The sequence below is a fragment of the Sparus aurata genome, chromosome 20 (assembly GCF_900880675.1).
Source record: "Sparus aurata chromosome 20, fSpaAur1.1, whole genome shotgun sequence".
In the NCBI taxonomy this organism is placed as follows: domain Eukaryota; kingdom Metazoa; phylum Chordata; class Actinopteri; order Spariformes; family Sparidae; genus Sparus; species Sparus aurata.
In genome coordinates this window covers 18,024,802-18,041,708 of record NC_044206.1, presented here as the reverse complement: position 1 = coordinate 18,041,708, position 16,907 = coordinate 18,024,802, and the positions used below count along the sequence as shown (strand labels likewise).

Genomic DNA, 16,907 nt, shown 5'->3' with positions numbered 1-16,907 from the left:
CCTCTTCATTGGAGTGTTGGATACAGTTTCAGTGCCTGCAGATGAAGAATCAATCAACAAACAAGTATGATCTTTCCGAATTCGATTAGGAAATATGATGTGTAGCGGTCAGAGAGGAGCTTATCTTCGTATCAGCTGTAGATGACTGTGATCATTATCTGACATATAATACTGTGTGCACGTGGTTGTGTGTGCGTGTATGGAAGTGTTTGTTCCTTGACATCCACCTCGGTTTGATTTCAAACGTTTCCTCCATTTCCACTGCGTGTGTGCGTCCGTTAAGATTTAAGATTGCGAGTGTGAGTATCCTTCAGGACCCAGACTGTACCCGTCCTGTCACATTACAGGGACAGATGAGCTGCAGTGACGGAGCGAGCGGGCTGCGTTCACGTGATGGATCGTTGCAGCAGGGCGGAGGAGATGCAGATTTCCACTGTGACATTTCTTTTACTCGGCGAGTGTTTTTTTTTTCCCCGCCGAGCTTGAAGTCAGGGTCGTGCTCCGACGCCTCTCAGCTCAAACACCCAGAGCCCATAAGCTTCTCCTCGACATTTCTACTTGAGTTTTTTTTTCTTTTCTTAAAAATCGTCTCTTTGGATGTGGAAAAACTGTCTTTTTTTTAGATCTTAGTTTGCATTCAGCGTCAGATGTTTCAAGGATGCAGGGCGTCGTATGTGAATTGCACTTGACCTCTAAGATGAAAGCAGAGGATACACACGTATAGACATCACGGAAGGCTCCACAACACGTCTTCAGATACAATTTACACAACACCGAGTTGCAGCTATAACTAATCCAGCACTCGTTTTCCGTCTTCTACTAAGCTGTCGGTGAGCCGTAGTTGCCCGGACTCGGAGTTTAAAAACGTGATTTACTATATTTCAAGATACTTAAATCCCAAAAGCGAAGATTCATAACGCTGCATCCGACATATCTTTAGGCTTCGATCACCAGCTGTTCCCAAAGGACTTTTTCTAAGTCGAACCTGGTCAGAAGTTGAGACCACCGATTCGGAAAAGAAATGCAGATCTGCTGTGAGACTCAACTTACTTGAGACTTAAATGCCTGAAGAATCAACTTGACTTCACACTTAAAGGCCAAAAAAAAACTGCTGAGACCTGACTTTGTGAACCCTAAATATTCAAAGACGCACAATAGTTTTGCTTTTTCGGAGCCGTGCCAAACTGTCTCACATAAATCAGTCTGATAACATTGCTGTGACGCGCGCCGCGTCTCTACGACCTCCAAAATGATTCTGAACTCCTTTTTTCTTTTCTGTTTAATATTCGAGATCATCATTAATATGTTTTCATTTGTCTATCAGATGCAACATATTTTCCACGCCATCTGCCCCGTTTTAAACAAGACATTGGAGGGGGCGGCCGCCTACTGAGTGATGAATTCTGAGAGAATAACTCACGAAATTATAAATGCTCCTGCAGCTCAATGATGAAAGTCCTGTAACGGCTGAAAAAGACTGTTTGAAATTACTGAAATATATCACAGCCGTCACAGCCGGCATCTCACCGTTAAGACCGAAGGTGAACCTTGTCGGTAAAGTTGAATCCAGCCCGACACGTCTGTGTGTGCACTCGCCATTTTACGATTAATGAACCAAGCCCGTGTGCTATCGAAAAGTAATCTTTGTAATGCCGATTTCAGCCTGATCCCTCATGCACCACTAGCTTTTATTGAAAAAGCTAAAGCCATAATAATTAGGCGGTTGAGTCAGATTCAGGATCAGGACTGAGAATGCTTGGTCACCCGTTAAAATAAATCCATTTGTGACTTTCTCAGCCTATTGTTTTCACTTCACTGTGGAGGAGTTGCTCCCACTTCACACCTTTTAAAGATCTTTGTTGTTTCTTCTCTGCACTTGTTGCTGGTGCAGTTTTCATCGTTGCCTCCGCAAGTTTGTCATGTTCGTGGTTCCTGGTGATGCTTAGAGGCACTGAGCTGGCTGAAAATTCTCATCTTGCAGACATTTAAAGACCACGGATTGGCAGGTTTTTTTCTTCAAAGTAAAAAATGACCATGCGGCTGACGTGATGAGGGCATCCGGGTCACTCTCGTGGCGTGATGCTTCTTTTCTTTCGAACAAAGTTTGGGTTTACAACATATTTGTTCGCTGTGTGACGATAAGGATGCGTAGACCACTAGGCCGCCTTTCCTCTGGTATCCATTCCAGTGTTTTTGCTAATCTAATACAGGAGCTTTACAAGCTGTCTCACACACTCCGACATCATGTAGTGTCATGGCTTTAAGAGTCAAAAGTTCACCGTGCCCCTTGGGTTGTCATGCAGGGTTGCGATGTGTATGAACGTCTCGGTGTCAGCGCGCAGGATGGATGTTTGCGTGACGCCGTGGTTGGCCGGTTCACGGTTATCTGCGGTATTTATGTCACCGGCAGACGAGGCTCGGGCGAGGTGACACAGACGTTAACGCCGAGCAGCGCAGTCAGGCTTGCGGCCAAACGCTGTCAGCCTAATTCCAGCGAGCGGTCCGGGAGGAGCAGTCGCGGCATCTGGATAGTCAAGCTCCATTAGCCTCCCGGCTCTGTTTTACACCGGCTGCATTACAGCCTTGTTGACAAATGGCAGAAGAGGTGGTGTGTGTGATATGAATCACATAACTCAGGGGACCTCCACCATGAATACCATACCCCCTTGCTCCCTGATCTTTCCCCCTCCTCCCTCCCCTGTCCTCCCTCTTGTCTGGGCTTGCTGGCTGGGATTCAGTGGGACAGCATTAGACTCTCAACCTTGGTGAAGGACTAAAAATGCAGCCTCAGTCTGGTGTCCTTGCTGTCACACTGCTGCTGGGAGAAGATAAGCACTCCAGCCTTTAGGACGCGCTGCAAGGCTCCCATCCCCCCCCCCCCCCACTGCGAGCACTCCGAGCCGGCGTAATTGCAGAAGTGCTGCGAATAATTAATTAAGCAATCATCACGTCTGACGCGTGACATGCTATGCGCGCGGCGATGATGGCGAGGGCGGTCGTTTTGTGGGATTTCATGACACGTGTTTTCAAGAGGCTGATTTAAGGGCCTGGCGATCATTTCAGCGCCGCCATGTCACCGTGACAGTTTACTGCCACAGCCGCGGCGTTACCTTTTAAAAAATGCCGTGTAAAGATGCAGCTCGGGAGAGAGGAAGGTGTTTAGATTTTCATTTGACATACTTCTGCTCTTTTTTTTAAGTGTTTCCCTGACTGCGATACTGCCTCTCGTATATGCAGCACTCGGACGTTTTCACTGCCGCGGAGAAAACATTTACCTCCAGGAGGAACGGTCTCCGAGGTGAAATCCGGAGCCCTGCTGCAGCTCGGCTTTTAGCGCCACTGCTTTTTTGGCTCGTCCTTGCGGGGCCTGTAAATTGTTCATCGTGATATATTAAGTAGGAAAAAGGTGTGGCTGCTGCTTGCGTGTGTGTGTGTCTGTATGGGAATTAGGTTTATTTACTGGGTTGAGTTGCTGAAATAAACCATGCAGTGCTATATTTCTTTCCAGCACGCCGGAGCATTGAATGATGAAACACACAGGGAGAGCGGCTGTGGTGGGTATTGATGTGTAATGCCCTTGGACCGGCGCCAAGACGGTGAAACAGAATGAAAGGAAAGCAGTCACTCCCCTGTTAACTCAAGGTTGTACTTTACAGGGAGCTATATCTGTCCGTGTTGTCAGTGCAACGCTTAGTGAATGTGCTCCGGCGCGTCTGCCGCGACTATAAAAAACACCTAAATCACATCTGGCCCCGAGATTTCCCCGACAATTTTTGCTTGGATTTCTCCTCAAGGCCGCCATGGCTTATCCACAACTTCTGAGCTGGCAGGAGGGAGGCTGGCGTTTGGCGCTCGCTTGTAAACACAGCCAGAGAACGAGCCCCTCAGTGATCAGGACCCCTGCCAGCTCATAGAAGTGGCAGCGGATCATCCTCGGTTAATAGGCGCTCATAATCCTCTGTGAATGTCTTGTGTTGTCCCCCGAGAGGAGCGAGACTGAGGCATGTATTCGCAATCAGCGTGCATTAAGGGCTGACAGTTTAACTGCTGCCATAACTGTAATAAAACCAACACGCACTGTTTGCACGCTGAACGGAGGCAAAATGAAAACTGCAAAGTGTTTTTCTTTTTCCCCTTTTATCACTTTTAACAATGGCTTTCTCTTTCTTTCCTTCTTTCCTTTCTCCCCCGCTGCTGCTTGTCATTGCCACAGGAAGTCGAGGTTAGTGTCTCTTTTGTAAATCTGTCTGTCTTTTTTATTTTTTTTTTTTCCTTCTGTTGACGTCTCTTTCAGGCTGGAGGTGTCAGCTGCCCAAGCGAGTAAGCGCTCGTCTTGGCTAAAGGACAAAATAATACGTAACGTCACTGTCTGGAGATGCGTCTCTGAGCTCGGATAAACAAAAGGACATCTAGAGACGAGAGCGAACTGCTTCCTCGCAAAAAACCCAAAAATACGTATCTTTTTAGGCTCAAAAAGCGATCAATTCGATCCGCTAAAAACAAGCATACACACACAAAAAAACTCTCCCCTTAACTCCTCACCCTGTGCTCAATATTTAAGATGCCGTCGGCTGTACTTGTTCGGCTTGACTTGAGCGCTCAGTCTTTGTGTCCCCTGAGCGGAGTAAGACCGAGCTAAACTGCACAGACCTGATCCTCGGGGTCCTCTCTGGGCCTCGTGCCGAGTAGTAACCGCTTTATAGTTGATCCTCTCTGTCCTGACACACAGAGAGAGAAATGGGTCAGAATGGATACGGCGGGGTGGGGTGTGGGGTTGGGGACGTCGAATTGTTATTATCGCTCCAGCGCAACGCCGCCGGGGACCCAATCTAAAAACCGGAGTTACTTTGCAAATATTCCCCCCGCAACGGCGCAGGAGCTGCGATAGTCCAAGTCCCTTTTTATGAAATGCATTTAAGCTCTCGCGGAGTCTCGCCTCGTGCTGTTTACTTGACGTTAGAGGCAATAATACAAATAGAATGAAGTAACCACGGGATTTATGTAAAGCTCTCGTCAAAAGACGAAGCGATCAGGCAGTTTGTTTCTCGACCTTGAGAAAAAGACTTCTCAACTCGCGGTCCGCTCGCTCAGTCGTTCTGGACTTTTTTTGTCGACTCACGCAGTCCTCGTCAGCTCATTGGTCACAAAGTTGTAGATGTGCAAACTTTCAGCGATTCTGATCAACCGGTCTGCTGATGATAGAGTCGAAAGCTCAAGAACAAAAAAGTGTGGGACCTTGAGTTAAGATTGTTTTGTCCACAGCAGTATATAGAGTGCTGCAGGGATGAAGTATTTTTGTAGGCTGACCTGGAAGTTGGCATCACCCGGGTTCCCTCGACAAAAACTGGATTTTGGCTCCATCCAAGACGAAACTGCAGGTTTTTACAGTTCTGTTTTCAGGTTAGCTACTTCCCTGTGCTCAGTCTTTGTGCCATGGTGAGCTAAATATTTAGCATACACCCACCAAACTGATGACAATCTTCTCTCTAAGAAAGAAAAAACAGAAAATCCTTCGGACAACTACAAAGATATTTAAAGGAGGCCTTGTAGTACACATGTCTTTCTAGTTATTATCAAAGTCAGCCAGCCTTATCTCCTCAGGGCATTCACACTGAGCCTACAGGCCCTCAGAGGCAAAGTCACCTCCAGAACAAATCCTTCAGGGAAAAACATCCAAAAGGGTCCAGCTGGATGATCTCAGGCTGCTCACTGACTTATATGAGGACAACAGATCTGATCTGTTGCTGAGTACTTAAAGGTTAACGACTGTTATCAAGTACCAGGTAGTAAACGATCTAAATATGATCTCATCGTCAAGAACGGCTCCACAATTTAGACTTCTTTTTTTATTCTTTAAAGAGACATATTTAAGAGACCTTTTTGTTCCTGTCCTTCAATGTGTTTTATAGGTTCTTGTGCATGTAAAAGGTCTTGAAAGTTTGAAAGCTGAAAGTCTGCGCCAACGAGATAACACTACTCCAAAGAAAACGCCTCATATGTCACCAGGTCCCACATTTGCATAATTCATGCCTATATTCAGGGTAGAAGTGAAGCTAACTGGAAGCTGAAAACACAAAAGAGTCGACTGGACACAGGGTGAGCAGCGCGGGCTCAGGCGTGTGTGAGCTGTCCAATCAAAGCAGAGCTGGGTCTTCACGAGGGGCGACCTTAAAGAGACAGGAGCTAACACAGAGCATCTCAGAGAGAGGAGGAACACAGTGCTGCAGTACTGTATAATATTAGAAAACTGAGTGTTTTTGAGCATGAAAGCATGTAAACCTATTCTAGTAGTAACATAAAATAAAATTGTGAACTTGAGCAAGCACAGCATTTTTCGTGTGTTGCTCCAAACTTCAAACTGAAAGATAAACCTTTATTGTGAAATTTGGTGTTAGATGCACAAACAAAGAAACAAGAGAAGAGAAAAACTACAAAAAATAACAAAAACTGATACATAAAAATATGTTTGATAAGTCAAGGTTGGTATGAGACTATTCTGACAGAAATTGTTATCCGTTCACCGCTTAAAATCATTTTTCGGAAAGAGTGAAGTTTTGCAGTGATAACGATGAAGAACATGCCTGAGAGGGAAATACAATTTTTTTTTTGATAAAGATTCTTTATTTTCAGGCTGTGTATGCACTTGGTTACATTTCAGTATCCAGTTGAAATGTGTTGGGGATGCAAATTTTAAGCAATTTCTTAAATTGATAATTGGCAGCCTTAACAATTGATTATCATTAGATTATTCTGGATGTTTTGACATAAGAAAACTGTTTTAACCACTGATGTATGATGCTGAATTAGAGTAGGCTACATTACAGGAGTTAAAAGATCAGACCAATTTACTTCAACTGTGAACGAAATATTTCAAAATTGTACCTGCGTTTTAATTGCAGAGCTCCCGTCTGTGGTCACTCAACAGCTGGCAAAAAAATGAAAAATACATCCACTGAGACTACTAAATGACTAAAATACAATACAATCACTTCATATAGAACGCCCATCTCTGATTTTTTGTGGCTAAATTCTAAAGACGATTAATTGATTCATCATTAATGGGCTTCGTTGTGATTAAAAAGCACAAATCATTCCACTAAATTTGATATAACGTGGACTGAAAAAAAAGGCTTTATGTGTTACCATTTTTTTCTCACCTGCTCTCTTGAAAACCATCTCTTCAACAGGAGTGCTGAATATATTTTCCTCGCTCAATGAATACTCACACTGAAATTGCTATTCATAGCATGCTGCAAAAGATTCCGTGTCATTTTGAATGTCTGTTAACTTCCCTCATTATTTATGCTCTTCTGAATTTTCATTACGCGCGAGACCAAGAACATACTTCCTCCATCGTGTCACTTAACATGAATTATTGAATCCATTAATGCAAATATGTTTTCTTTCCAGGATGACTACATCAAAAACACAGAGGAGAACACGGGCTCTGACGAAAGTAAGTCCGGAAGAAATTATTTTGATTGATTGGAAAAGATTTTTCTGTGTCTGTGTGGTTTTTATGTGAAGCGTCTCCCACTTAAAGCCTGAGTGTGCTCTATAAGCAGATGCCGTTTGCAAAGACTTTCAATATTTAAGTGTCTTTACTTAAACGACCAGTTTCACTGCGAGGGAAAAAAAAAAACTGCTGTATTTTAGATTCTTCGAGTATAATCAATGCTAAGTGCAGTCTGCTTTTTTTTTACATCTGCTCCGGACAATAAAATAGTGCAGTGCACATTATTGAAGTGCTGCCTTCTCTTAATTGCAGCAGTTGTACGAGGTCATCCAGCACGAGGTGAGCGCTGGTCCGAGGTGTCAGCGCCTGTGGAGGGTGAAAACGCGGTTGTGATACAGAGAGGGAGAGAGGCAGAGCCTTCAGTGAGATCCATTAGTTTGAAAAGCCTGCTATAATTGCCTTTGTTGCTGAGGGCTCAAGTCAGAACTCCCACCAGGCTCCATTTACCTCCATGGGGTCTGTTTCTTGTTGGGAAAAAAAAACAAAAAAACATCTCACTTTTAGAAAATCAGCTGCGAAGGAGGAATAGATGTGAAATCTGCGAACGGTTCTGTGTTATTTCAGTCAGATGGTCATTGTATGCAAGAGAGAACTGGTTTTATAAAGCCCTTAGAGAGTGCACACCTCTTTACCTTGTGATGAAGCTGCATTTGCAAAATCTGTTTCGCCGGGCCTCAAGCTTTGTGTCCAAACTCACAGGTATTTACCCAATTAGTGTCGACTGAGGAGCAACCGGCTCTGGACGTTGTTTTGTTGTGACAATCCTGCGGGATAAGCGACTGTTTTGTCTGAAAACAACAATGGCGGCACCTCTTGAGGTCAGTGTGGATGCTGCTAGCATCTGTCAAATCAGAACTGAAGGGTTAGGCGTTTCTCTAAGGCTTTGACAAGAGTTTGATTTACAAACAGGCTCCACTGGTAGAGTTCTCCTATTGTTGAGCTGATTGGCTGAAATTGGCCGGTGATCGACGGTGCTACACAGATGGTTCCCTCCAACACCTGCTTCTCAGTACTTCTGAAAGTGCTTGCCCTATTCTAAACAGACTCTGGTGGCACCTTGTCAGATGGGTCTGCCTAACCACCCATCTGGCACGTCACCAAATAATTCCTCATGAAAATACATACACAATAAAAATATGCTGATGGTCTGAATCTGTCCACTGTGTCCTTGAGGTAATTGGGGTTAAAAGCTCAGCTGTGGCTAAGCCTTAACATAGTCACTGTAGAAAGCTTGAGGAAATCATCGAACTGTCTAACCAACAATGGATCACATGGCTAACTGATTGTGCTTCTGGTGGTGACACCCAACAATATTGATCACACGACCGTGCAAAGGTCACGTTTTGGTGTAAAATACCTGTTTCGTCGCCGCGAACACGGCTGGAGATTGTCGGAAGATGCTTGCAAATGTCGAAACGCAGCGGTCACTGACTTCTCCGGTCTTGTTGCCTGAAACTCCACCAACATCCTGACGACTGGGCTGCTCCACTATAGGTCTGTTTTCACAGCAAATCATGTGCTGCTGTATTAGTGTTCAAAATCTCACATATTTAACCTTTAAATCACCAGAAGCCGCCAAAAACCCATACATTTTTAAGAATATCAAGAAATAAACTGATACTACAAGTGAAAATTTAAAGGTAAAAGAAAATTTATGTCACTGGTATTTTAAAGCGAATCGTAGTCGATCCTGTTTGGCTGCCGTTCAGTTGAACCTGCGCTTGGTTCCAACAGAGGAATCGCACTGACCTGAGGCGCTGGTTTAGCTGAACTGCGGATGGGGGTGAGTAAAATGCCAAACCATCCGCGCTGGATCATGTAATAGAGCATGAATCACTTCACGGGTCTGGTTTTGAGAGGTGCTATTCATACGTGTTGCAGCCAATTGTGCCGGCCCTCGGGGGGGGTTAGCAGCGTGTCCCCGCTGCGAGGTGAACGTGGGAGGTCGAGTGTAGCGCCACGCCCACACAGCCTCACATGAAAGCCTCGCATCAAAGAGGAAGAGATGTGAGGAGAAGCATCTCCAGACATTATCCCAGTCATCTGTTCTTACAACAGGGGGAATAACTAATGTAGTCTCAAGAAAACGCCTCGCTTGCTGTAGTGTGGGCGATGTTCATTTGAATACCATTGATTTCATCCCAGTCCCGGCTCCCACCGGGACCAATTCTGCAGACCTAATTGATCAGGGCCCTCTTCATCGCAAATTCAACAAGACAGCGGAAAACACCGACATGGTGTACCTGCGATCCCCGGTTAGAACAAAAGACCTAAAAGGAGACTTCAGAAATCCTCGGTGCGTTTTAAAGTGAGCTGACTGAGACGTCAGCTCGGCTCCGCATTTGAAGGCCATTTCAAAACGGCGAGGTGCCCCGCTGCTCCGACTCCTCTTCCATATTTGACCTTGACATCCTTTGTTTCAAGCTGATAGGCGAATCGTCTTTTTTTGCCTTGAGAAAATTTTTTATTAATGGCGTGATGGCGCTTCCATTTGTACAACAACTGCAGGAAATCATTCAGGCTTAATGTGTTGCATCCTCTCTCGTCGCGCGTAAATAATGTTATCGTTCCATTGGAGTTGAACAAAAGCTGCAGGCTGCTTTAGCACAGCGTCCACCAATTAAATCTAAAAAGAGTCTTCTAGGAAGACAGTAATTGCAAATCCAGTTGAAGCTAATTTACTTAAAGCTGTCAAACTGGCTTGTCTCGCTCGTCCTTTTAATATTTATCGTAGTTAAATCTTTTCAGTTTCAGACGGGCGCTACATTTTTTTACACAGGTCTATATCCTCTGACTTGAACCTCTAAAGGTCTCTATTAAACGCAACGCTCTGGCAATTTGAATGTAAAACAAATGGGTGATGAAGACCCTTGATGGAAGGCTTCAGATGTAAGTGCAGACAACAAGGGAGGGAGGACGATGGAGGATGAGAAAAGCAGTCATGTTCTTTTATGTTCTGGATGATAATGATAATAATAATAATGATAACCTCAGTGATTGTTCACAGGCTCAGAGCAGTCCCTACGCTGTTGCTGACATGATTGCAAGAGGATGTAAAACCCATAACGGCTCGTACACGCACCGGCTCTATCGGCGCCGGAGTCTCGATTCTCAAGCAGGCGATGTGGCAAACGCGCTTGATCTTTAATGCAAATTAAATCTTGTGTTTGGTTTTCATTTTCAGCATGTAGGAGTCGTATAGGAATACCGTGTGAGCGATGTGTTGTTCGTTCTGAGATGTAGCTCGGAGGCAGACTTGAAGGTGCTCATAAATGCCGAAGACGGGGAGCGAAGAGCGAGCGGCACAGAAACTGAAACTATACAGGAAACATCAAGCTGTGTTTCTATGGGAACATACAGTGGAGCGATGGTGTGTGTTAATATTATTAAAAAAATATTTATAATATTCAGCGAAAGGTTACACCAATCCACGCAATTATTTACAGTTGGTAATGCCAATCCAGCTGCACTCACAGGTGGCTGTATGTAAATGTATATTTTTAGTGACAGATTTATTTTGTTCTCTTGAATTCTCAACTTACTTTAAAGCTGCTAGCGTCAACCTTTTTATTTGAGCAATGCATCAAATGACCCACAAATGTGTCTACAAAACGTGTCCTATCACGTTCACAATACGCATTCATGAGTCGACTGTCACATCCAGGGGTGGACGGAGTGGTGGTGGAGGTACAGGCGAGAAAGGCCGCCAAGGTTCAAGACTGTGTTTCAACAATCTGTAAGCATGACACCACTGGATATTTTTGAGGAGATGGGGGGACAATTTCTAGCTGTGTTTGTGCCGACCAAAGCAGGTACTTTAAGCCAAAACATGATCCTTTTCTCGCCCTAACCAAGTCGCTTTTGTGCCTTAACCTAACAAGAGCATAAGCACAGTGTTTTAAAAGGTGAGACATAGAAACTTTAGACCTTCAGTTTTAATAGAAATAGAAATGACCTCGCTCTCATTTATGCTGGCGACTGGATTGGGATGTGTTTTTAAAGGACTTGTCTGAACAATTTTAGCTGTGTTTGTGGAGCCCAAACTTGTTTGTTTCCTAACAGTAACAAAGTGATTTGTGTGCCTAAACCTCATCAGACCATACACACAGCGTTACCTAAAACCTAATACAGAAAACTGAACGTAAAGAACAGTGTTGCGTCGGTGTGTTGCAGAAATGTACTTTGCCACATCTATTCTTGTACTTCAGTTGCGGAGTGTTACAGAGCTCAGGTAGTGGTGGAGACCAAAAGTAGAGCTAGAATGACAATCTTGTACTTATATTTTCCAGATGGCCACAAACATGACTCCAAATTTAGCTAATTGCTCAAACTAATGTTGCTCCACATCGTCTGGATGTGTAAATAATATTATTCTATTCGCTGTATCAACTTAAAAGATAGTCAGTGTTGTGTTTCCAGTTTTTCAGTCCTACTCTACCTTTATTTAATTGGATACAGAGCAAAGAGATGGTATTTATTGTTCAAACTGATCACTTTTTCTTTATAAATCATTATGAATTAGTTAATGTTTTTGCAAAATCATGTTCCACCACCCCACCCACAAAGTTAATCCAATCTCCATTAACAGTTAAATTGTTGTTGTGATAACAATTGTTATTGTTATATTAGATATATTGAAAAACATTTTTAGTTGGTCTTTTTTCTGTTCCAGTTCTTCTGTCGTTGATTGCCAAATTTCTTGTGGGCATGGCCTTTTCTGACGTGAAACCACAAAAATTGTACAGTGCGATTAAAACCAAAGTAGATGGCATGTGCACCAACTGCCAATGTGTCAGCAATCCTGCAAAACATGGATGACATTTCACTGGTGGAGCTGCAGCAGTAGCAGAAAGTCACAGGGTCATGAGTCTGATTCATTTAGAAAATGTTGCTCAATCCATCCACAGCAATGAATGATATATCCGCCCTTCTGTAAAACCATGATATTTCTGGATGGGAATAAAATATTCCCAGGAAATCATTGCCACCATCAGCAGTGCATGTAATGTGTGATTTCATCTCTCTATGAGTTCATTTCATCCAGATTCGGACCCACATTTTCTATTATTAAGCCGACACATAAAGAGGATTGTACAGCCTAGGTACCTGCGTGTGCTCTCTGAGTGCTTTCTGGTTTTATTTGATTCTTCCTCATACATTCGGCCTGCGCTGTGCACGGCTCACTGCACAGTCTGTAGCTGTCGTTTCTGTGCGACTGGACAGCAGGTACAGCCACTGCTCAGTGGCCTAAAAATAATAAAATGGCACAGAAGAAAGTGGGAATGGTTTGAGGTATATTACACCGCTACAAAAAAAAAAGTTTGGTTCCCTGCTTCCATAAAGGTTTATGGTCCATGACTGGAGCCTTTTTGATAAAGAAATGAAATGTTAAACGTCTGATAGCAACCGCCGACATGACAAACCCAAAGAAATCCTGAGGGAAACCATCACTATAGAGAGCTGATGTAATCCATCGAGGCATACAGAAAATATGAAAGGTCTTTACTTTCTTTTATCGTAAAGAAAAAGTCAAAATGATATGTATGGTGACAGTCTAGGGGGATTTTTTAAAGAGGTTTTACGTCTTAAATCAAAAGAGAAATAGCAGACAAATGCACCATCAGCGCTGCGGTGCTGGGTATTGCTCAGCCGCTGGGGTTAAATCATGACAGAGATGAATACCTGCTGGAACAGATGAAGTGAATAAAAGTCAAACAGTCCCGAAAATATTTTATATGGAACAACTTTCAGGTTTTTATTCAGCTCTGTCAGAATCCAGCTATCGTCTTTTATATTTATGAGCTTCTTCCTCCCTGACAAGTGGAATTTGGACGAATGAAAATCAGTCACGATTATACCAGTCCTGTCTCGCTGATATCATTTTCCTTCATTTATGTCTATTTTCTAGTTGTTGCCTTTGATGTGGGTGAAGTATCTCTGGAGCTGCTTATATGTTAAGTACAGTTGAGGTCCTGCTCTACTTTAGAGTCAGCTTCTGTTTCACGAGCCTCTGTCGCTGAAGGGATTTTTCCTTATGGTTCAGGGTTTCTCTGATCTTTGGGTCTGTGAAGATGAACTTTGGGATTTTTCTGCTCATGTTGTGTCTGCTAGCAAATCCAGTTTCATGTTTCAGCCTTTTCGGACAAACGGACACAACCCCGGTGTGCAGCAGTGATGTAGCGTGGTACCATATAGTACGACGTGCGTAACCACATCCAGCTGAAACTCAAAACTTTCATCCCACAGAGTCCAGTGCAGCTATGATTTAAGACATTCCTAACCATTCCTTCATAAAAGAATAATTTTCCTTTTAAACTGAAATGAACTCTTTAAACAAGGTTTAGAGATGCTCAGCCTTGTGTGACCTCAACTCTCTGAACCCTTCGGAGGAACATCAAAATGTTATTTTCTCTACCTGTCCTCCAGCTGCTTTTTGTGTCTTCAAAGGTATTTTGATCCCACAGACATCTTCTGTCTGCCCTGAATGATAAAGTAGTTGCCTGAGGGCAAAACCAACATTTAAATCCAATATTTCCACCACACTACAGAGGCTGCCCCGCTCTGCTCTTCTTCTCAGGTGAACTGTTAGGATTCAGAGCTCACATAACATGGGATGCAATTACGTTTCTGGTCAGACTTCTCTGCAGTTTTTAGCTATTTATTGAAAAAGCGCGGGTCTCACATTCCCATCGTTGCGCATGTGGAAATACATTTTTGTGATGTTTGTATTCATTATTCGTTAGATTTTTTTGTCTAGGTATGTTTTTCACTCCGGACAAAAAACCCACTAACATCTGCCATTTGCCTTCAAGGAGAAAAGGTACAATTGGCTGTCAAATGACTCTGCACATTAGTCACAGATGTTTTGGGTTGCTCTGACTTGTAGTTCCCCCAGTAAACAAACCGCCCTCTTCGGCTGTTACAGTCCCTCCTGACCGGCCGCCTGTTGCTCTTCTTCTCTGGGCTAGAGAAAGTGAACTTAGCGTAGAGTCTACACGCAACCAGGTATCAATTCATTCATTATTATTCTTATTCTTGTGACATCTTGCTCCCTATTTGTTTTGCGTATTAATTGGACAGGTGGCCAATTCTTACATATTGCACCTTTATAGCAGGGCCGTTCAGTGGGCGTTTAGATTTATGAAAAAGAAACTGAGATGGCAAATAAAAAAGTACCCACGGTTATACAGCATTGCCACTGGCCGCCATGCTCCTTTTTATGTTTTTTTTTTATTTTCTGCCACGTTCATGATGTCGAACATGACACGTGACAGACAAACTTGTCTACTGGCAGTGGGACAAGAGTCGGTTGCAGCAGGTTTATCTGTTTGTGCTAGTTTCAGTGTAAAAACAGTGATGAATCGCAGCGTTGCCTATTCAGGGCTGAGGTCATAAGTGGGTTGGTGTTTTAGAAGTTTGTTTGAATGGGACTATTCTCAGCCTCCGTGATAAATAATGTGTTGTGGAACAAAGGCTTTGAAATAACAAACTAGCTTGTAAGTGGATCGGGACTTCGGCTCTTCATAAACTCCAGTCGCCAGCCTAGTCTCAAAATACCTGATCGTAGAGAATAAAAACACCGCAGGCTCACAGCCTCCTTCCAGTATTTTTGGATTCCCTCTGAGTTGTCATGTCATCCATAAAAGTCAACTGTTCCCTCATACTTCCCTGCTGTAGCGCTGGAGTATCGCCTAGTCTCTGGATTTGCGGGGATCTGGCTGCCAGCCACCTCGTCTGTTGACCGTGTTGACTACAAAGCAGCTGCTCAGAGCTGACTCAGGACTTCACAGCTTAAATTTCTCACAGCAACCGCCGACTTGCCACTCAACTCTTAAATTTATCTGTTAGCCTGTGAGTTTTTCCGAGGCCTCTCTCTCCGGCAAGGCGGCAAATGGACTTGGGGACAACGTGACGTCCACTTTTGGATGGCATTGACCACAGGCTGAGGCAGGTGGAGGACGCGGTGCTATTTCCATCTCAGTCTATCAGCGGAAGAGAGGCTGGCATTGAGCGGTTCAACTCTCCAAAGATAGAGTGAGGTGCTGAGGGGGGAGGGGGAGGAAGAGGCAGGGGGGGAGGAGAAAGAAAGGGAACGTGGGAGACAAAGATGGAGTGTGTGTGTTTGTGTGCGAGAGAAAGAAAAAAGGCAAGACGGGGAGAGACAGTGATAAGTTGACATGGGGGAAGTGAGATGTGACAAGCAGAGAGAAAGAGATGCTCAATCAGTGCTGTCAGGGTTTCTCGCAATCAGAGACAGACGCTGGAGACTGCAGGCAGTACTATTGACGATGGGCTGCCTCGCTAATGACAGCTAGGCGTCCATGTTTTCGGCAGTGCTGACTATAAAATCAATGGGCTCATTTGTGCACACTGCGAGAATATTTTTCATTACACATTTCATGATTTTTACGGCGTACGCTCGTGTAAAAGATAGTTTGCGAGGATGGGAGATGATTTTAGACGGTGTAAATACACAGAACTTGATTATACAGAACATAAAATAGGGGGGGTTGGGTGGTATTTGCCATCAATCTGTGGAACACATGCTCCCTGTCAAAAGACACACGAAAGAAAAAGCAGACAGAAGCTGTATATTTTTCTCCTGGAGGTGACAAACATAGAGAATGAAAGCAGCCTCAGCTGTGAATGACACCTCTGGATTCTCATGTGCTGTTGTCTTTGTGTGTGCAGCCGTGGACACCACCAAGGACCCATGCCAGAATGTGAAGTGCAGCCGCCATAAGGTGTGCGTCGCTCAGGGCTACCAGAGGGCCATGTGTGTCAATCGCAAGAAACTGGAGCACAGGTAGGTGGAGGTTTCGGCGCGACAGATCGGAAGGGGAGAGTTGTTTTGTGTTTGCAAGACACGTCGATGCTGTTCAGTAGATCTCTGCAGACACTTCTGCGGCGTTGGTGTGAACATCTGCTAGATGTGTGTCAGTTAAAAGGCTTTGAGCGTATGGGTGGAGAGCTATTGATTAAACTCAGTAACAAGGCCAGAGAGTGTCATGAGTCAGGCGGAGTGACGTAATTTCAGCCGGAACACTCATGCCGAGCAGTGACTAATTAACTGTGTGGATTTAAAGGGGTAAAACTGGACGCAGACAGCTCTGACCTACAAATCATGAGCACAAAATTGAGTTATGACTGAAATGTAACTTGTTAAATGTCTGTTTTATCTTGTGACAACATTTTTATGCTCAGTCTTGCTCTATCTAAGAGGAAAAAGTGATGTCAACGTGTATTCTTTTTTGAATTACTGTATCAATATAACCTTCAAGACAGGGACTGGATCATATTGTATGAGAGCATATCATTCTAAAAAATAGGTTTACACTAAATATATCAAGACATCTTAATAGGTTAAACCTTACAAAACACTAGTTGAGGA

The 16,907-nt window shown here is 43.9% G+C and overlaps 1 protein-coding gene across 2 annotated transcripts in view; it reads left to right on the top strand.

Annotated features, from left to right (window-relative positions):
- LOC115571388 (testican-2) overlaps positions 1-16,907 on the top strand; it is a 47,899-nt gene that overhangs the window by 15,999 nt on the left and 14,993 nt on the right. The window contains exons 2-4 of one of the 2 annotated variants that reach the window (XM_030400777.1): positions 4,214-4,222; positions 7,411-7,456; positions 16,208-16,322. In XM_030400777.1, the coding sequence (XP_030256637.1) occupies positions 4,214-4,222; positions 7,411-7,456; positions 16,208-16,322 (170 nt within the window). The remainder of the gene's footprint in view (positions 1-4,213; positions 4,223-7,410; positions 7,457-16,207; positions 16,323-16,907) is intronic. The other variant, XM_030400778.1, reaches the window with a different exon arrangement.